Raw genomic sequence first — 22,039 nt, forward strand, 5'->3', positions numbered from 1 at the left:
CGAGAAAACGGAGCAGAGGGGAGCCTCTTGCCCCGACGGGACATTTGCTGCTGGATACACGATGGACTCCTGGAAGACGTGGAGGATCGTGTGTCTGTCCATGCTGTCGGCCGAGGATGTTGAAGATGCTTCATAACTGGATTTCTGATAACAGGATTTCCTCTTTTTGGAGCTGGCGGTTACCTGGAATATTGACAAATTTGGAAAAACGGACGAATCATTACTGAGTCTGACCCAAATACAACTGTTGATTCTACAACCTGACCTTGGCAGAGCGGCTTGGCAGGCCGGTTTAGTCACAATCTCCCTGGATTAATGAAAACAAGACCTGGACCAGAACTGTACCGAGCTGATGACATCAAGGAAAATGGCTGAGGAGCAGATCTGGGACATAGCCCACTGATAAAACCATGCACACATAATGGTAAATACACCTCCCTCCTTATCCAACACCTTCCCTGCCCCCCCTCCCCAAATAAGTGAGTTCTGTCTCATTTATTGAAGCTTTAACGCGTCTGAACTGGGAATTGAACCAGCGACTTTCTGATGAGAAGCACATCTCTTTGAAGAGTCAACGTCACCTCACCAAGAACTCTTTTATTCACATTTCTATTCAAACAACCAAGAACAGCTTTGTGTCCGAGTTAAACATGCATCCATGTCATTGTTGAGAAACTATCATTAAAATGACCTGGAAACCTGGAACGTGACACTGATACTAGTTTGAAACAGGAACGTTTCCTGTTCTGAAAGAGTTCAAGTGTTTTTATCTCAGACATCATATCCTGCTGGACTCTGAGCCTCATAAACCGGCAGATACAGCCTGAGCAGGTTTCCTGGTTCCCGCCCCTGCAGATCTGCAGCTATAAGACACGTCTGAACAACACGAGCTGAACACAGAGCTGACAGCCTCCGTTCTCTGCACACCTGATTTGTAGATCAGAGCTCAGACTATTCTCACCTTGTGGAAGTAAAACTGTCTCAGTCTCAGTTATCGAGAGGAGAAATGGCGCAGAAAGGAGATCAGCTGGACCAGGAAACCTTTTCTTGTTCGATCTGTTTGGAGATTTTAAAGGATCCGGTGACTATTCCCTGTGGACACAGTTACTGTATGAACTGTATTAACAACTTCTGGGATGAAGGAGAGAAGAAACTCCCCAGCTGTCCTCAGTGTAGACGGACTTTCACTCAGAAACCTGAGCTGGTGAAAAGCACCATGTTAGCAGCTTTAGTGGAGCAGCTGAAGAAAACTGGAGTCCAAGCTGCTCCTGCTGATCACTGCTATGCTGGACCTGAAGATGTGGTCTGTGATTTCTGCTCTGGAAGAAAACTGAAAGCCATCATCATCTTCATCTGTGTGGTCTGTCTGGCCTATTACTGCCAGAAACACCTTCAACCTCACCGTGATGTGGCTCCATTAAAGAAACACCAGCTGGTGGATCCCTCCAAGAACCTGCAGGACAACATCTGCCCCCGTCATGGTGAGGTGATGAACATGTTCTGTCGTACTGATCAGAAGTCTATCTGTTATCTCTGCTCTGTGGATGAACATAAAGGCCACGACACGGTCTCAGCTGCAGCAGAAAGGACTGAGAGGCAGAGAGAGATGGAGGTGAGTCGACAACAAATCCAGCAGGAGATCCAGGACAGAGAGAAAGATGTGAAGCTGCTTCAGCAGGAGGCGGAGGCCATCGATCAGTCTGCTGATAAAACAGTGGAGGACAGTGAGGAGATCTTCACTGAGCTGATCTCTCTCCTCCAGAAGAGAAGCTCTGAGGTGAAGCAGCAGATCAGATCCCAGCAGGAAACTGAAGTGAGGAGAGTCAGAGAGCTGGAGGAGAAGCTGCAGCAGGAGATCACTGACCTGAAGAGGAGAGACGCTGAGATGAAGCAGCTCTCAGACACCGAGGACCACAACCAGTTCCTCCACAACTACCCCTCACTGTCATCACTCAGGGAGTCTACACACTCCTCCAGCATCAGCATCCGTCCTCTCAGGTACTTTCAGGATGTGACAGCAGCTGTGTCAGAGGTCAGAGGTCGACTACAGGACATCCTGAGAGACACGTGGACCAACGTCTCACTGGCCGTCACTTATGTGGATGTTTTACTGTCAGAACCAGATTCAGAACCAGAACCAACGAGCAGAGCTGGATTCTTGAAATATTCATGTGAAATCACTCTGGATCCAAACACAGTAAACACACGGCTGTTACTGTCAGAGGAGAACAGAAAAGTGACTTTCATGAACAAACATCAGTCTTATTCTGATCATCCAGACAGATTCACTAAATATTCTCAGGTCCTGAGTAGAGAGAGTCTGACTGGACGTCGTTACTGGGAGGTGGAGAAGAAAGCAGGTGTAGTTCGTGTAGCAGTTTCATACAAAGATATCAGCAGATCAGGGAGGGAAAGTGTATTTGGATGGAATGACAAATCTTGGTCACTACGTTGTCTCTCAGACAAATATGAATTTGTCTACAACAACATCCACACCTCCATCTCAGGTCCTCAGAGCTCCAGAATAGGAGTTTACCTGGATCACAGAGCAGGAGTTCTGTCCTTCTACAGCGTCTCTGGAACCATGACCCTCCTCCACAGAGTCCAGACCTCCTTCACTCAGCCGCTACACGCTGGAGTTTATGTTCATGGTTCTGGAGCCTCAGCTGAGTTCTGTAAACTCAAATAGACTTATTTACTCTTCATGTCTTTATTGATTTTCTTCTCTTCTCAGAGATGATCGTCTCAAACTCTGATAGATGGAGGGATGTTTTCGTTCTATAAGTTAATGTTTTGTTGTTATTTCATCTTTGGATGTGAAAGTCGTTCTTTTGTAGTTTCACCTGGGAAATATTAATAATATTAACATGTTCTTTTTCAGTATAAAAACATAGAAATAAGCCTGTGTTGTAGTAATAATAATAATAATAATAATGACTTGGATTTATATAGCGCCCTTCAAGGCACCCAGAGCGCTTTACAGAAATCATTATTCATTCATACACATTCTCACCAGTGGTGGTAAACTACATTTGTAGCCACAGCTGTAATTGTTGTTAACTATTATTTTTTATGTGTTTCTATGTTGTATTTCTCTTTTCTTCTTCATGGACTCCAACAGACGACCCACCAGACCTTCTTCATCTCTGATTTCATGTCTGCATTCACTTGTTTCCTCATTCATTGGCAAACCAAATGTTCTTGTTTTCTAAAGGTGAAAATGTTTTTTTTAGACTCGAGCACAAAGTAAATGATTAGAGAAATGTTAGTGACAGCAGCAACGCAGCAAACAGTTGAGTGAAGCCTCTAGTTGGTGTAAACTAGTGTGTTGGGGCCGGTAGTCATCGCTGCAGCTGCAGGACCAGACTAGATCTGCAGATCACATGTTGATTTCTAAATCTGTTGAGGATGTTTCATGTTTAACAATCTGAATATTTAGTAAGAAATAAAACTTCTGACGTTCTAACAAAGTGTTTTCTTCAGTCTTCATTCCAGGATTTGACTCAGATCTGAGGGAGAAAACATTAATTTAATATTAAAGTAAAACGGATGCAGTTTTCCTCCTGAAACATCCCAAAGTACAGAGTTCATGTTCACAACAGATCATATTTCTGGATTTAAATGTGTCTTTACTGATTTTACTGCTCTTGTTCTGGTCAGACTTCACTCAGAAAAGAGGATTTAAATCTCCACAATCCTCCTTACCTGTTAAATAAAGATGAAATAAGTGAATTAGAACAGTGAACAGTGTAATCTCAGTTAAATGGAGCCGTCTTGGCAGCAGGAGCCGCTGCAGGAACATGTTCTGCTCTGAAGAAGCTGCTGGACGGTACCAGAGGGCGGTGCAGCGGTTCAGCTTCTCTCTGCAGGGTGGAGGTCTGGGAACGCTCAGGAAACCTCCCAAGATGACTCACTTTACCGTCAGCGTGTTAACAACTGAGAGCACGTTGTGACACGTGTGGAGAATCCTCAGCACAAGTTGAGCCATCCCCACCCCAGTCCTCAAATCAGGCACCAACAAGCATCCCTGCGTAATGCTGGGCAGATTAGCACCTTCCTTTCGAACGTATTAAATACAGACGCAATCACAATCCCCGCAAAAACTTTCAGGCTTGGTAAATCTCATTGCGCGTGGTAAATGGACCAATTTGCATTTTCCCCTCCCAGTATTTAGCGCTTTCTGGCGGGTACGCCCCATATTGATTATTCATCAGGGCAAAAGTACTAAATGAACAGCGTGTGCTATTTTGCTCATTTGAGAGGCGCAGTCCTCTTTGCACGCTGTTAGTAGATCAGCTTGCACATTGGTTTGCGGGTGATGTCAAGTTTGCACACGTTTTTACGCACGCAAACCTTTAGTAAATCAGGCCCTTTATTTAGGATCTTAGTAAATCAGGCCCTAGATGTAGTAAATGTTTGACTTTTAATCAGCCGTGAAGCCTGAGAGCAAGGGTCAAGTAAACTTTGAGTTTCAATGTGCAGGTGAACAGAAGCAGCAATAAAAATGAATCATGATGGAGACAGAAGCTCATCTGGACCTCTGGGGATGTAAAGTCAGCTCGGGTCGTCACTCCTGTGTTCCCAGGTTTCTAGAACTTCCCCAGACCAGGATCACACTGGTGTCTATGTGGCACCCTGGAGATGGCCATTATTATTATTTTATTAGTTCTTTTAATTAACTTGCCCCCCCAACCATTATTTTTCTTATTTAATACAGTTACTTGTAAGAACAGGGAAAATAACCTGCTTCACCTGTAATTAAACGTAGGGTAATACCCACTTCGCCAGTAGGTGTCAGTCTAGGCTTGGGAATGGGAATGACGACGCTGTAATCCTGGCGTACAAGAGTGAAAACTCTAATATGGAACGTGGTACGGTCAGGACAAGAACACAGAGCCTATACTGATCACAAACTGTTTTTGTTATATTTGCAGTGTTCTGTGCAATAAAGACAGCAGAACCAGGACATCTTCTGTGATCCTTTTACATGCGTAACATCTACACTGATGTTTAGAAGACTTGTTTCAGTTAAAATGATGATAATAATATTAATACGTGCATGTTTTTCTGAATCAGGTTGATTTAAAAGTGTAAAAACTGATTAGAAGCTTTGAGATCCAGAGACTGTGACTGTGGAGAAAGAGAAGCTCCAGCAGAAACATGTGACCTCCACTCTCCAGGGTGAAGTTCAGGAACATATCAGCCTGTGGTAAAGTGGAAGTGACTGCTGGTTCAGCAAACGCTGGTTTATCACAAGCTGCAGACGGCTGAGCTTCACTTCATAACACTTCACATTCATCATTCACTATATTTATGTTTTACCTCTTTTTTTAGTGATTCTGCTGTTGATGTAACTTTCTGTCCTGAACATTGTATCCTGGTTCACGTCTGCAACCTCAGGACCTGGAAACAGTGAAGATCAGGAGTCTGGGGAGTGACGTCACACCGCCCCCTACAGGAACATGGTTACATGACATGTGGTGAGGTTTTTAAAGAGGAAAGAAGTCACGTGTTTAAACACTTTTCCTCATGTCTGGATGTCTTTTTTTATAAATTTAATCATTTTCTTGATTTCTCGAATCCAGGCCTGGGCGCCTTTGCTGCATGTCATCTCCATTCTCTCTCTCTACCCCCTTCCTGTCTGCAACTTCATCAAAGGGCCACTAGAGCCACAAAAAAAAAGACTGATCAATGACCATACTTTTAGTTAATTAATTCTTTATAAATGAGTTATTTTTGGATAATTTGACAAAGTTATTTATAAACATGCTGCTACCTAAATGTAAAGAAATAAACCTTTTCATCAAGTGTAGTGTGTAATGTGACCACCAGATGGAGACAAATCATCTTCATGTAAATAAAAAGGTTCAGCTTTGTTACTTTCTTGAAGGGAACATATCTTGCAAACACAAGCATGTGTATCTGAAGAGGCTCTGAGTTCAAATCTTTTAAACACCACAACCTTGTTGCTGTGCTTAGTACCACCCAAAGTTGACCCAATGTCATCCAGAGAGATTGTCAGATGCAGATTGTAAGATGCAGATTTTAAGATGCAGATCGTAAGATGCAGATCGTAAGGGCTTTGTGACGTGACAGACACAGGCAACAGTAGAATTATCCCTGCGATCTTTGCTCCATGCAACTCAATATCATTTTGCATGCTGTCCCTCTTATGTGGGTAGTTCAAAGCTGAGATGTTAACTTCATAACAGGGACAACTTTCATCTAAAACACATCGTAGACCTTTCTTAAAGTCCCAAAGTCAGCTTTTTCTCCAGAATGTGTGCTTTTAGGGTTGATTGAGGCAGGATTTGGACCTATTTGTCTATTCCAATAAGTTTTGTACCTCGTCTTCTTTTTTTCTTTTACTGATAGTTATCTCATGGCTCAGAAACACCTCCAACAGGGGGGGGGGGGGTCTGACAGCCAGGGATCAGCTGAACGGGGTCCAAGCATGTCCGAACAACTGTGGGGGGGCAGATCCCTCCACAACCATGAGACTCATGACGTCACACAGGAAACATCTAGCCAGAGTTCCTGCTGCTGAGGGTGGATCCTCAAGCTGGAGCCTCATGGGAGAACTTAGGCTTGCCCACATTATTTTCTCCCTTTTTGTCTTCATTCTTGTTAAATACCAAAGTAAATACGTCACCTCCAGCAGCACTTCACCTCCTCCTGCAGCCGTTCTTCAGGGGTTGCCTCCAGGCAGGAAACAGTCCACGGTGGAAATTAATTGGAAAGCGATGCTGCTGATGCTGGCTGGTAAAGCAGGGAGTTACAACGGAGAAAGAAACAACAGCTTATTTATTTTATACATATTTGTCACAGCTGCTGGTTGCAAAGGTCTGTGCTCTGTCTCCTTCCTTCAATGTTATTCTGTAACGCCACCCCTGGAAACAGGCTGCCACGTAGGGAATAACAGCTACTTTGAGACTGATTTTCCTGAAAGTTATTATTTTCCTGATAAGTCAGGTGGTGCACCGTTTTGATTGATTCATTTTTATAAATAATCTTCTTTATTAATTATTAATAATTATCAAAATATGATTATTAATAACTCTATAATAACTCCCTTTTTGGTACAACACTGGCCTGTCCTCTCGTCGAGAAAGATTTGGTCAATTGTGTTGAGAGACGAGCTAACCAATTCCATGATTTTAGAAATATGAAAAGTATTTGAAAAGAGAGGCTCCAATAGAATGACAAAACAGAGAGCCTCCACTAAGAGCAGGAGTACTTTTGACAAAGTACTCTGCTATAACTAAGCAATCATGTGAGAAATACTTCCACAAACAGGAATTAGAGATATGTGATCTTTCAGCCATCTCAAGACATTCGAGTTTAGAGGCTCTGCTGGGATTTGAACCCAGGTTCTCCTGTTTACTAGACAGGTGCTTTGACCAACTAAGCCACAGGGCCTCTGTAACCTCTCACTTACCTCGTCTCCATGGTGATTTCTCTTACCAAAAACAACCAGGGCGTCACATACTGACGTTGCATAACACCACCCTCCATGGCACCTTTTCTTTCTCTTTCCAAAAATTTGAGAAGCACTCTTGCTGCCACAGGGGTGCTGTGACCCGGATTCGAACCGGGGTTGCTGCGGCCACAACGCAGAGTACTCACCACTATACGATCACAGCTTGAAAGGGTACTTGTACCCAGCTTTAGATATGTGCTCGCTTTCTGCAGTTATGTCAGTGAACACAGTGTGAGGTTGGAAGAAGAGTTTACGGAGGTGTGCCGCCCCTGTCGTCAGGTAAGGGCATTTGCTTCGAATGAGATATGAGGAAGGAAGAGAATGAATAAAAGAGGTCCCATGAAAGACAAACATAATGCATGAGCCGGGGCAGCTTTGGAAACATTATGGAAGACGGCCTATCCTGCGGCACCTTTGAAGTGTACATTTCCGGGCATACACAGAGACAAACACAGAAGAAGAAACGTGTACACTACCAAGGTTGTGACTGGGAGAGTATTAAAGATTAGGCTTTTTTGAGCTAGCCAGGAGTTGAACCTAGAATCTTCTGATCCGTACTCAGACGCGTTATCCATTGCGCCACTAGCCCTTTTTGACTGTAACATGTGGAAACACACGTGGTGTAACAACTCAGATGTCCCAACCAAAGTAGATGGCAGTGGCCAAAGCCATAGCCGAGTACAGTGATGAAATAGAGTCCCGCTCTGGGAAGATGAAAAATAATGGCAGTCTTTCGAGCCGGAGTTGAAACAGCGACCTAAGGATACCTGTTTTACTGGTTCTACAGCCCTCCGCTCTACCAACTGAGTTATCGAAGGAGGATGCATGTTGACAGCTGCATGACTTGTGTATAATTCTACCAAGGCCTGAAACTGGGAAAGGAAACATTTTAAATGAATTATTGTCTCCCTTATGCGCCGCTTGCCGGGTCCTTACCACTGGCAGAGTCCATTGTCCTTGGCTAAGGCCCAATCCCAATCTCCACCCTCACAGACTCGCAGACTTACGTGCGCGCTCCCGCACCTTGCGTAAGGGCTTAAGGCTGTCCCATTCCTCAAGTGGTTAAGTGCGCGAGGGCTCCCGGCAGACATTTTGAGCCCTTACTGCCCCCTTCCCGCAAGTCAGCATCCCAGCACACTTTTGGAAAGGGAATTACCCACAGTTCATTGCGTTGTGACATGAAAGGAGGTTACCAGGGAGAATGTAAACAAAACAGGGGGCGGAGGAAAAGGAACCATGTGCGACTGCGAGAAGAAAGAAGTTCACCTGTAAATATAAATACATAGCCCACTGGTGATTTAAATTCAGAAACTGTTGTCCCGTGATGATTTTTCAACGGCCCTATTATCTCCTTTACAAACAAGGAGCGACCAACAAACATATTATTTGACTATCGTTCTATCGTTCTTTTAAATACATATATATATATATATATATATATATATTAGGGGTGTAACGGTATTTGTATTCGTCCCGTCCCGTCACGGTATGGGCGGCACGGTTCGGTGCACACAGTCATACGGCGAATACGTCTGACTGAGTTAAAAAAAAAAGAAAATCAATCATCGTTTTTTTTTTTTTTTTTCCCCTTATAAATATCAAAAGTCACGTTCCATTACAGACCTAAATGTGTGCTAGTCTGTGCATATCAATAAATATATGTGCAATTCATATATCATCATAAATTGTAGGCTATAATAACGATAAAATGTTCTAATCCTTAATTTACAACTGTCCTGAACGCATCGGGCCGTGAGCCAGCGCCGTAGGCGCTGCGTTGGTGTAACCCGGTACCATAAATCAGCCTTAACAGTCACAGCAAATTTGCCGTGAAGGAGATTAGCGCTAAAGTTTAAAAGAGGACTAAATTTGTACAAAGTTTTGAATGTTACCCCGTTTTCCACGTTACTTGGATTATTTTGGGTTATGGAAGAGTCAACTACCGTTGGTGAGTCAGTGTAACCTTCTTAAATAATTTCTTTATCAGAGTTGTTGTATTCTTGACCACCTGCCTATTTGAGTGTGCTTTGTGTTGTTGTCAACGAGACCGCCGAGTCTATTCTCTGTTATAGAGCTCAGAAATGATGTTATAGACCGCTGTGTCTATATCTATCTAAATAGACTCTGTAATTTTAGACGAGTTATGTTTTTTTTTGTATTTAAACTGTATCAAAGATGGAACTGAGTCAGTCCGTGACTATCAGCTGTCAGGCCTGTGTGTGTGTGTGTGTGTGTGTGTGTGTGTGTGTGTGTGTGTGTGTGTGTGTGTGTGTGTGTGTGTGTGTGTGTGTTCTTCTGAACAAGTTTGTGACTTTACTCTGCTTTCTGCAGCATAGGCCTATAGGCTTGGCTCAATAAAAGTGAGAATAAATGTAGTTTGATGGTAGGATGAGGTGTTGTTGAACGTTAAAATGACTATCATAAGGGCCCATCGAGAATGCTCCGCCCCCAGACGGCTCTGCCCATATGCAGCAGTAGAGGAGCCCGGGTTCAAGTATTTATTAAAAGTGCTCGAGCCTCGTTACAATGTCCCATCCCGCGCTCACATAAAAAAACATAAAAAATTAAAAACACTAATGCACAAGTTAAATGTTTTATTCTATTTATTTTACACTTTAATAAGAGATGCTTTTTAGTTTTGTAGCCAATTGAACAAACTTTAACTTTCAAATGCTATGATCAAAATGAAGGAAGAAAAAACTCGTCTTATACATTTGGGACTTTTTGTATTTTTTTTTCTGTTGTACCGAACCCGTACCGAACCCGTACCGAACCGTGACCCCTAAACCGAGGTACGTACCGAACCGTGACTTGTGTGTACCGTGACACCCCTAATATATATATATATATATATATATATATATATATATATATATATATATATATATTTTTTTTTTTTTTTTTTTTTTTAATTTTTTTTTAATTTTTTTTTCTCTTTTCTTTTTTTTGGGCATGTTCGAAATAAAGTTTTTCATTCACTCATTCATTCATTCAAACGGAGGGAAGAAAACCAAAAAAAGGACAAATGACGTTTTGGACTTTCTTCAACACTAAAGACAGGAAAAGAGGCTGAGGGAGCTGGATGAAAAGGAGGAGGAGAGGGAAAAGAAGAGGGATGACCAGTTATCTAAGTTAATTGACATTTGTGGGAAGATGGAGGACAAAATGTTGTTTTCTTCATCATTTTTTCATTCATAATTTGAGGTTCAATTTCATTTGTTTTCATTTTATATTAGACCAGTGTTTTTCAATCCTGGTCCTCGTGGGCCCCAGTCCTGCATGTTTTAGATGTTACCCTGCTTCAGCACACCGTGATAAAAGTACGTGTGTCATCAACAGAGTTGGGCAGACCTTGGTGACAAGCTAATGAGGACCTTTAATTAGAATCAGCTGTGTTGGTGCAGGGAAACATCTAAAACATGCAGGACAGGAAACACGAGGACCAGGATTGTGTTGAATAAACAAGACTTGCTTTTCTTTAATCTGAGTACAGTGTTTGATTAAGATTTCCTACGTTAACAGAAATGCATACATGTAAATACTAGCAAGATAGTTTTAGATCCAACACAAACAAGTCAGGCAGTAATTTGGTTATTAATTTATTTATGACCACAAAATTTAAACAATTTCAGCAAGTTGAACAAAAACGTTGCAGTAAATAGTAATGATATAACTGAAATATTTAGCTCAGGTTACCATCAATTTATACGCTCTCTTACAAAAATGAAATGACATCATGCTGAAAAATGGAAAGTAATATTAGATGGTCATAACACAGCTGGAATATTTAACTCAGTTTACACGCGCTTACAAAAAAGAAATTACTCTGTGATTGATCCTGGCATACTGGATGTGCTGGTATGGGTAGATTGAAAGAAAGACAATGTTAATGTGACGCACACAAAATGTATGGTCACATTTTTTGTTGTTTATTTTCGTTTTATTGTGAAAGATTATATTTTCTGTAAAAAGAGTAAATTTCTGCTTGAAGCAACATGGACAATTATTACTTTCAAGCTCTTTCAAAAACACGGAACAGTGGGACAATCCTAGTGTGCCACCACTAGTGGGCAGTAAGACGATTCACAGCTCTCTCAGAGACCACCTGCTGGACGGACTGAGTACTTCCTCATTCTATTAAGGAAGGCTGACTGGAGAAACACGTGTGATCGTCTCTGTCTATTACTCCTGTTTTAACAGGTTTGTACATGACCAAAGTGTCTTAAACGGCCTACAGTTGTTGCTAAAGTTATTGTTTCCCTGTGAGATCGATTTTTGTGAAGCTAATGTGTTGATTTGAGTGACTGTGTGACCAGGTCCAGTCTGTTTATTTTCTGTTTAGTTTGCTGCTGCCTAAAATGGTGTTTCCCCACCTCTGTCTGTGTAAGTGCAGACCTTGTTTTTGGGTTCCAGAACATTCTTTGAATTAATTAATTAATCAATTAATTGAAGAAGTGTTAAAAACGATTTTTGATGACAGTATTTTGAATGTAAAATGTGTTTCTTTATTTTAATGCACTTTAAGCAGTTCAGATAAAAACGTTTTTCCAGAGCCATAAATTGAACTTAGTCATGCACAAACATACTAGCCAAGTATGTTTATATGTTACAGGCCTATGATAAGGTATTTATGGCATTATGCTAGTTTGACACTTACAAAATGTGTGCACTACTGTCTATATGACAGACACTTAAAGGGACACTCCCGGTATTTTTTATGTTTTGGTGAACAGATGCCAATTGAATTTAACAGTTAACTAAGATGTGAATGTGACTGAAAGGTGGTTATGATGACAAAATGTGAATTGTGAGATGATGTAATGAAAAGAAAAGAAGAATTGTGACTATGTTATTTTTGATTTATTGAAAAAAAGAAAAGAACAAGCAAGAGATAAAAAGAATAATAATTCAGGCTGAAATAAATATGCCTCATTCTATTAAGGAAGGCTGACTGGAGAAACACGTGTGATCGTCTCTGTCTATTACTCCTGTTTTAACAGGCCTTTCCGGTAGCAATACCTTATCTGTCTATGGGTCTTCGACCGGGACCTGTAACAGATTTGTGGGGGCTCGTCCGGGATCGGCGCCACCTGGTGGTCGGAGTAGGACGCCGGTCTAGTGATTCCTGAACCTGTGGGCCAAGGTGCTGCATCATCAGAGTGAGGAGCTGTGAGAGTCAAGGGCGTCTGACTGTTGCCAGAGCGAGGACTTCACGAGCTGAGGGTGTCTGATTGATGTTCGCAATGGCAGACAACGAGAGGAAGAAGCTGACTTGGACCATAAAGAAGAAACTGTTCAACCTTTCATCAGAGGAACTGCTAAAGCTTGCCATGTTGGTCTCAGAAGAACCTGCTCAAGCTAAGTTGGTCAAACAGGATGAAGAGGGTTGTTTTGATTATGTGTGTGCCTACATGGAGAGTACCGATCTGCTAGAGTCAGATGATTCTGGCGTCTCAAAGTTAAGTGATTTGCTAAAAGTTATTGAACTTATGGCTTTACAAAGTAAGAGTGATGCTGCCACAGCAGATGTTGATGTACCTGTTGTTTTAGCGGATGATGTTTCTGATGTTAATGTTCACCCTAACACACATGTTACCACATATGTCACAGATGCACACTCTGACAATGACCCAGTTGATGTAGTTTCTCAAACAGAGGCCCTTGAATTGCAAATAAGCAAGCTAATGTCTACTTATGATGATTTGCGCCAACGGGTTAAACAGGGTTCACCTGCTTCACACACCTTACCTACCACTCCACCCTCTACTTCTCACCAGTCTACACACAACCCTCCAAACACCTTAACTAACACTCACCCGACACATTCACACCAGTTCACACATGCCAGTCCATACACCACTACCAATACTCAGCCCACTGATTCTCACCAGGCCCGCAGTTCACACACCACAACTGATAGACAACACACTCCCCATTCTCACAGTTCACCTGTCATACCATTCCCCCATCCTAATCTTGAACAACATCCCACTCACCGTACTGAAAGCATGATTGCCCTCAAAGACCTCCCATTTCTCCAGAAGAAGGAATTCAAGGTACATGGTGGGCAGATTGGCGATAGTGCATCTGATATAACGTACAGCAATATCAGCAAGCAGATTGATCAAGGACTGAGGGAAATGCACACTGAGGGTGAAATCATACGAGCAGTGTTTCGCATTATAAAGCCTGGGAACTTCAAGGATATGCTCTCCAGCAAGGATGACATGACCATAGCCGAGCTGAAGAGCTTCCTCCAATCCCACTTCGGAGAGAAGAGCAGCACTGAGCTGTTCCAGGAACTAATAAGTGCCAAACAAAATGAGCAGGAAACGCCACAGCAGTTTCTCTACAGGATGATGGGGCTCAAACAAAAAGTGATCTTCAGGTCGAAGCAGACAGACTCTGAAATCAAGTACGAAGCACAAACGGCACAGAATGTCTTCCTTCGCACGGTCTATCAGGGCCTGAATGAGAAGCATGATGACCTCAGATGGGAGTTAAAGCCCCTCCTATCAGACCCTGCAGTCACAGACGATGCACTTCTAAGACAAGTCATCAAAACCACGAGTGAAGAAAGTGAGAGGAAGCGACGTTTGGGACGTAGCGCTCGCCCCAAGACAGCTCAAGCCCACAGTAGTGAAGTCATCACAAGTGAGGTGACCGAAACAAAGCCTGGCTCTGACACGAAGGCCAAGGATGACCTTATCCAGCAGCTAAGCGCTCAAGTACAGGCTCTGGCTGAAGTCGTATTCTCACTACAGTCAAAAACTGAAGCAAAGACGTCAACACCGAAGCCTCAGCCCGAGTCCACCTGCGAGTGCTCCAATAAGCAAAGTCAAAGTCGACATGTTAAGAAAGAGAGACCGTATGGCTGCCCTAACTGTGTTGCAGATGGCCGTCCCAACTGCAAACACTGTTTCGCTTGTGGAGAAGAGGGACACCGTGCTGTCGGGTGCCTAAAGAGACCTAAGCCGTCGGGAAACTCCCCCCGGTCGCAGCACTGGGACCACCTGTGACCGGCACCAACTTTCAGTCCCATCCAGACAGTACCAAACCAGCACTTGTGCATGTCAATCACCATCTTGCCACCCCTTCCCACTCATCGGCCAATGATAAGACCCCTTCACAGAGAGTAGCTAAGTTAATTGGGAAGAAATGCTTATTGAAATGCAGTCTAAATGGATATACTGTGAATGTGCTGCTAGACTCTGGGGCCCAAGTCAGTATTATCGACAAGCCATGGAAACACAAATACCTACCTCAACAAGAAGTGCGCCCTCTCAGTGAACTCATAGGAAACAGAGGATTGGATCTCACCGCAGCCAATGGAGGACAGATCCCATATGATGGATGGGTGGAACTCACCTTTAACCTACCCGGCAACGATGATCCAAATCTCGCCATCAGAGTACCCTTCCTGGTCAGCCGTGTGAGCCTTGTGACACCGATATTGGGCTTCAACGTCATTCAAGAGCTCATCCTAGGACAGGAGGGTGACATAGAAGTTGTTGCTGTTATTGGCAAGTTGCTGAGAGAGGCCATGCAGCTGGAAAATGATCAAGCAGAGACAATTGTGAACCTGATACAGACCAAAGAATCCAACCAGCATCATACTGTGGTGAGAGTTGGCCGTCAAGACATCACTGTCCGCCCAGGCCAAGTTGCCCACGTCAAGTGCAGAGTGCCTGCTGAATTCACCTCCTCTCTTGCTCTGTTCGAGGTCAATCATCCAGACCTGAGACTGGAGGAGCTGGATATTGGTGATGGCTTGGTCGAAGTCCATCACGTCAGGCAGCCCTATATTGAGATTCCGGTGGGTAACCACACCCAACACAATGTGTCACTGAACAACTTCACAACGTTGGGCAGTATCCAGTCGATCGACAAGATAGTGGAGACGGATCAGATGGACAGAGTCGAGATCAACAAGGTGGACTCACCTGTCCCTATCTATGAGGATAACAGTCACCAAAAGGAGCAACCATCCATGCTGTGGTCTCCCCCCATCGACCTTAGTCATCTAAGCGACGAGCATCAAGCAATAGCAAAACAAATGCTCTATGAGGAGTCACGTGCGTTTGCTCAAGATGAAAATGACATGGGGTGCATCCCAAGCCTCCAAATGGGCATCACCCTGAAGGATGACATCCCAGTACAGAGAAGCTATGCAGCAGTTCCCAAACCACTGTACAAGGAAGTTAAGGAGTACATCCAAGACTTACTGGCGAAGAAATGGATTGTAAAGTCCAAATCTCCATACTCTGCACCAGTGGTTTGTGTCCGCAAGAAGGATGGAAGCCTGCGGCTATGTATCGATTACAGGCTCCTGAACCAAAAGACAGTCCCAGATAGACACCCACTTCCCCGTATTCAAGATCTCATTGACACGCTGGGTGGGTACAACCTGTTCTCGATTTTGGATCAGGGAAAAGCTTATCACCAAGGCTTCATTGCCGAGGGGTCACGACATATGACAGCCTTTATCACTCCATGGGGCTTGTACGAGTGGGTGCGCATCCCCTTTGGGCTTTCAAACGCTCCAGCGGCTTTTCAAAGAAGCATGGAGGAAATGCTGGACTCCCTACGAGACGAATGTTGCATCCCATACTTGGACGACGTCCTCTGTTACAGCAAGACCTTTGAAGATCACGTTGAGTCACTGAGACAGGTGCTGAGGGCTCTCCAACGCCACGGCGTAAAGCTCAGGCCAACCAAGTGTGAGCTCTTCAGAAAAGAGGTCCGTTACGTCGGAAAGCTGATCTCGGCTGACGGAGTGCGGCTAGACCCCAAGGATCTAGAGGCCATCCAGGCCCTGAGCAGTAAAACTCCAAACACTGTCGGAGGAGTCCGTAAACTGCTAGGGTTCTTGAGCTACTACAGGACTTACATTCAAGATTTTTCTAGAATCGCCAAGCCGATGTATGACCTCTTGCAGTCCAAAAACCCTGTCACCCCTGTTTCTCAGCCCAGACAGAAAAAGGGTAAAGGCGCCCAGCTGTCATCTAGAACCCCAGTACAGTGGACTGAAGAGCACCAAAGGACCCTCAACCAACTCATTCACATCCTCTCCAATCCACCAGTGCTAGCGTACCCGGATTTTGAACTCCCTTATGAGTTGCACACAGACGCGTCGCAACAAGGTCTAGGTGCAGTGCTCTACCAGCGCCAGGGAGGAAAGCTCAGAGTCATTGCATACGGGTCCAGGACGCTGACGCCTGCAGAGCGGAATTACAACCTTCATTCAGGGAAACTTGAATTCCTGGCTTTAAAGTGGTCCATATGCGAAAAGTTCAGAGACTACCTCTTCTATGCACCCCACTTCGTGGTGTACACAGATAACAACCCATTGACCTACGTGTTAAGCACTGCTAAGCTCAACGCTGTTGGCCACCGATGGGTCGGCGAGCTGGGGGACTTCCGGTTTGAAGTCAAGTACCGCCCGGGGAAGGTTAATGTGGACGCAGATACTTTGTCTAGGCTGCCACTAGACATGGACAACTACGTCGACTCATGCACAGAGGAGCTGTCCAGAGACACCATTCTGGCAATATGGGAAGGCAGTCAAGCTGCTAAGCAGAATGATGTTGCATATGTTGCTGTCCTGAACCTGTCGCAAGATAGCTCAGTCCCACAGCCATCAGGGCTGCTCCCAACCATCCCCCTTGATGAGCTTGTTAAATCGCAACGAGATGACCCTGCCATCAGTCAAGTCATCAAGCTGAAAGAGACTACCAACACACTGACAAGTGACATGAGGAAAGGAGTCAGTGGTCTTGCAAGAAAGCTGCTTCACCAATGGGAGAAACTTCATCTGGAAGATGATTTGCTGTATCGGAAAACAAGCCAGAGGAGACAGCTCGTCTTGCCTGACCAGTACCGACCTCTGGTGTTACGACATCTCCACGATGACATGGGCCACATGGGAACAGAAAGGGTCTTGGGCCTAGCCAGGGACCGGTTCTATTGGCCATACATGAAGCAAGATGTTGAAGCTTATGTCACCAGGAAGTGTCCCTGCATAAAGCAGAAGAAGCCGGTTTCCCACATCAGAGCGCCAATGCGATGTATTACCTCCACCACTCCCCTAGAGTTAGTTTCCATCGACTACCTTCACTTGGAGCCAAGCAAGGGAGGCTTTGAATACATTCTGGTCGTTGTGGACCATTTTACACGGTACGCTCAAGCCTACGCCACCAGGAATAAATCTGGAAAGACTGCTGCAGAGAAACTCTTTGAGGATTTTATCCCACGATTCTCTTACCCGTTTAAACTGCACCATGACCTTGGTCGCGAATTTGAGAATGAACTCTTCAAGACCCTGCAACAACTCAGTGGAGTTGGTCATTCCAGGACCACACCCTACCATCCTCAGGTTAATCCAGCGGAAAGATTCAACAGGACCATACTCCAAATGCTCAGAACCCTTGGAGAAAAGGAGAAGGAGAGATGGAGAGACCACTTGCCGCAGGTCGTACACGCCTATAATTGCACCAGGCATGAGGCAACAGGGTTTTCACCTTTCTACCTGATGTTTGGACGTCATCCACGCCTGCCTGTGGACATGATATTTGGCCTAGCGACTGAAGAGGAAGCCACCTCTCCAAGAGGCTATGCTGAGAAGTGGGCTCAAAGGATGAAAGAAGCTTACCGACTGGCCTCTGAGAATAGTCAACAGTCAAGCGCTCGGGGAAAGAAATACTATGACCGCCACATGAAGGGCGTTGTCCTTGAACCAGGTGGCCGTGTCCTTGTGCGGAATCTGAGTGAGAGAGGAGGACCCGGTAAATTGAGGTCGTACTGGGAGAACACAGTTCATATTGTGAAAGAGAGAATTGCTGATGGACCTGTTTACAGGGTTACGCCAGAAACAGGTGGAAACAGGATCAGAACACTGCATCGTAACCTACTCCACGTGGTCAATGACTTACCTGTAGACTTACCCCCGCAGCCACAACCTGGAAAGAAGAAAAACTTACCTAGAGACCTACCTGAACCCCAGACCAGGCCAAGAACAAGGAGCAGACAGTCTGATCCAAGAAGACAGAATGAAGGAAGACTGTGCTGTGAGTCCTCAGATTCAGATGATGAGGGGCCAACATACTGGCTAAGGGTGCCAATGAGGAGAGAACTTGAGAATTCTCAAGCGCAGCCCAGTAGTGAACCTCAGAGACACACTGAACGTGTAATGAACACTGAACAAACCAGGCCACTGATACCTGAAAGACAAACCAGAGGATATCCTATCCGGGAAAGGAGGGCGGAAATGCCTGTGGGAGAGAACAGAGAAGAGGAGCAGTTACCTGGTGATGCAATACCAGATATTGAACAGGAAGATGCACACCGGCAAAGGGAGGAGCCAGAAGAACCTCAGATAATCCCTGTGGAACTCACCTGTGAGCAACCCAGTAGTCCACAACCACGGAGGTCCACTCGTGACAGAAGGCCTACCCAGATGTTCACCTACGACTCATTGGGCCAGCCCTCTTACCAATCCCGACCCATGGTCAACACAGTGGGTGCTTATGAGACACCAACCATGCCATTCTGGAACATGGGGCCACATCCCATGACATATCACACCCCTTTCAACACACTGCCATATCCCTTACCATATCATATGCTTCCTTACCCCTCGACCATGCCATACAGTGTACCACGCTTTGTTTACTGATTAACAAACGCAAACCTCAAATACCTACATTTACACAAACCTACCTGTATACACTACTTACCTTGAACCTATGGAAGGAAACATACACACATACACAGACACAAACACTCACTCCCACTTACCTTTGATTTCTTTGTTTTTGTTTTGATACTGACCCTGCACTTACCTTTGGGTATTTTTGATATTTTGAATTTAATAGTTTAAGAGTTGAATGTCTGGAGCCACTTTTCTTTTGTCAGGGAGCGTGTGACGCACACAAAATGTATGGTCACATTTTTTGTTGTTTATTTTCGTTTTATTGTGAAAGATTATATTTTCTGTAAAAAGAGTAAATTTCTGCTTGAAGCAACATGGACAATTATTACTTTCAAGCTCTTTCAAAAACACGGAACAGTGAGACAATCCTAGTGTGCCACCACTAGTGGGCAGTAAGACGATTCAGAGCTCTCTCAGAGACCACCTGCTGGACGGACTGAGTACTTCCTCATTCTATTAAGGAAGGCTGACTGGAGAAACACGTGTGATCGTCTCTGTCTATTACTCCTGTTTTAACAGGTTTGTACATGACCAAAGTGTCTTAAACGGCCTACAGTTGTTGCTAAAGTTATTGTTTCCCTGTGAGATCGATTTTTGTGAAGCTAATGTGTTGATTTGAGTGACTGTGTGACCAGGTCCAGTCTGTTTATTTTCTGTTTAGTTTGCTGCTGCCTAAAATGGTGTTTCCCCACCTCTGTCTGTGTAAGTGCAGACCTTGTTTTTGGGTTCCAGAACATTCTTTGAATTAATTAATTAATTAATTAATTGAAGAAGTGTTAAAAACGATTTTTGATGACAGTATTTTGAATGTAAAATGTGTTTCTTTATTTTAATGCAATTTAAGCAGTTCAGATAAAAACGTTTTTCCAGAGCCATAAATTGAACTTAGTCATGCACAAACATACTAGCCAAGTATGTTTATATGTTACAGGCCTATGATAAGGTATTTATGGCATTATGCTAGTTTGACACTTACAAAATGTGTGCACTACTGTCTATATGACAGACACTTAAAGGGACACTCCCGGTATTTTTTATGTTTTGGTGAACAGATGCCAATTGAATTTAACAGTTAACTAAGATGTGAATGTGACTGAAAGGTGGTTATGATGACAAAATGTGAATTGTGAGATGATGTAATGAAAGGAAAAGAAGAATTGTGACTATGTTATTTTTGATTTATTGAAAAAAAGAAAAGAACAAGCAAGAGATAAAAAGAATAATAATTCAGGCTGAAATAAATATGCCTCATTCTATTAAGGAAGGCTGACTGGAGAAACACGTGTGATCGTCTCTGTCTATTACTCCTGTTTTAACAGGCCTTTCCGGTAGCAATACCTTATCTGTCTATGGGTCTTCGACCGGGACCTGTAACATTAACAAGGAAATACATATTGTACTGTGCGCATGTTTAAATTGTGTTCTTTGTTTAATTTTATGCTCCTTTATATAGGCTACCACTTTGTTTTCAAACATCCGGATGATCATTCCCAAACTTATAATACCGGTAGGTAACATTTTGATCTAACTAGGAATTTTGTAAATTGAAATTTTAAATAAAGTTTATTGAAAAAAAAAAAAAAAAAAAAAAAAAACAGACGTTTTTATCCGACTTGTTTCCGGTTTCTGCTAAGTGCTGTCCCATTCCTATTTATACCATTTGGAGCCCTCACACCCTCGCACACCTGATCACGTGACGCTGACGTCACTGAAAGTCTGTGAGGGCTCAGGGCTTGAGGGTTTAGGGTGGAGTTTGGGATTGGGCCTAAGTGTCCGGGCCGTAGCAACCCCCCCTCTCCACCGCAATCAATTGAAGTGTGAATGGTGTGAAAATCTGATCCAAACACCCTAGTGGATTTTGTTGTGTCCGTGGCACCTTTTCTTTCTTTTTCCAAAAATTTGAGAAGCACTCTTGCTGCCAAAGGGGTGCTGTGACCCGGATTCAAACCGGGGTTGCTGCGGCCACAACGCAGAGTACTCACCACTATACGATCACAGCTTGAAAGGGTACATGTACCCAGCTTTAGATATGTGCTCGGTTTCTGCAGGTATGTCAGTGAACACAGTGTGAGGTTGGAAGAAGAGTTTACGGAGGTGTGCCGCCCCTGTCGTCAGGTAAGGGCATTTGCTTCGAATGAGATATGAGGAAGGAAGAGAATGAATAAAAGAGGTCCCATGAAAGACAAACATAATGCATGAGCCGGGGTAGCTTTAGAAACATTATGGAAGACGGCCTATCCTGCGGCACCTTTGAAGTGTACATTTCCGGGCATACACAGAGACAAATGAAAAAAGCAAGTAAATAAATAAATGACACGGAAGAAGAAACGTGTACACTACCAAGGTTGTGACTGGGAGAGTATTAAAGTTTAGGATTTTTTGAGCTAGCCAGGAGTTGAACCTAGAATCTTCTGATCCGTACTCAGACGCGTTATCCATTGCGCCACTAGCCCTTTTTGATTTTAACATGTGGAAACACACGTGGTGTAACAACTCAGATGTCCCAACCAAAGTAGATGGCATAGGCCAAAGCCATACCCGAGTACAGTGATGAAATAGAGTCCCGCTCTGTGAAGATGAAAAATAAAGGCAGTCCTTCGAGCCGGAGTTTAACCAGCGACCTAAGGATACCTGTTTTACTGGTTCTACAGTCCTCCGCTCTACCAACTGAGCTATCGAAGGAGGAAGCATGTCAACAGCTCCATGACTTGTGTATTCTTCTACCAAGGCCTTAAACTGGGAAAAGGAAACATTTTAAATTAATTATTGTCTCCCTTGCCGGGTCCTTACCACTGGCAAAGTCCATCATCCTTGGCTAAGTGCCTGGGCCGTAGCACCCCCCTTCCCCA

General features: G+C 43.9%; 1 protein-coding gene and 5 non-coding genes across 6 annotated transcripts; 1 reads left to right on the plus strand and 5 right to left on the minus strand.

Annotated features, from left to right (window-relative positions):
• The first annotated feature begins 952 nt into the window (after positions 1-952).
• On the plus strand, positions 953-3,457 carry LOC133452324 (tripartite motif-containing protein 16-like). The gene has a single exon (XM_061731571.1). It carries the CDS (start codon positions 1,007-1,009, stop codon positions 2,687-2,689), a length of 1,683 nt encoding a protein of 560 aa, XP_061587555.1. The 5' UTR covers positions 953-1,006; the 3' UTR covers positions 2,690-3,457.
• A 3,888-nt stretch (positions 3,458-7,345) lies between these two features.
• Positions 7,346-7,419, minus strand: trnat-agu (transfer RNA threonine (anticodon AGU)). The gene has a single exon. It is a non-coding gene; the product is annotated as a tRNA-Thr (tRNA).
• Positions 7,420-7,571: 152 nt separating this feature from the next.
• trnah-gug (transfer RNA histidin (anticodon GUG)) lies at positions 7,572-7,643 on the minus strand. The gene has a single exon. It is a non-coding gene; the product is annotated as a tRNA-His (tRNA).
• A 353-nt stretch (positions 7,644-7,996) lies between these two features.
• Positions 7,997-8,069, minus strand: trnar-acg (transfer RNA arginine (anticodon ACG)). The gene has a single exon. It is a non-coding gene; the product is annotated as a tRNA-Arg (tRNA).
• A 13,501-nt stretch (positions 8,070-21,570) lies between these two features.
• trnar-acg (transfer RNA arginine (anticodon ACG)) lies at positions 21,571-21,643 on the minus strand. Its single transcript has one exon. It is a non-coding gene; the product is annotated as a tRNA-Arg (tRNA).
• Positions 21,644-21,783: 140 nt separating this feature from the next.
• Positions 21,784-21,872, minus strand: trnay-gua (transfer RNA tyrosine (anticodon GUA)). The gene is given in 2 exon segments: positions 21,784-21,819; positions 21,836-21,872. It is a non-coding gene; the product is annotated as a tRNA-Tyr (tRNA).
• Positions 21,873-22,039: the final 167 nt, after the last annotated feature.

Source organism: Cololabis saira, chromosome 10, assembly GCF_033807715.1.
Source record: "Cololabis saira isolate AMF1-May2022 chromosome 10, fColSai1.1, whole genome shotgun sequence".
Lineage (NCBI taxonomy): Eukaryota > Metazoa > Chordata > Actinopteri > Beloniformes > Belonidae > Cololabis > Cololabis saira.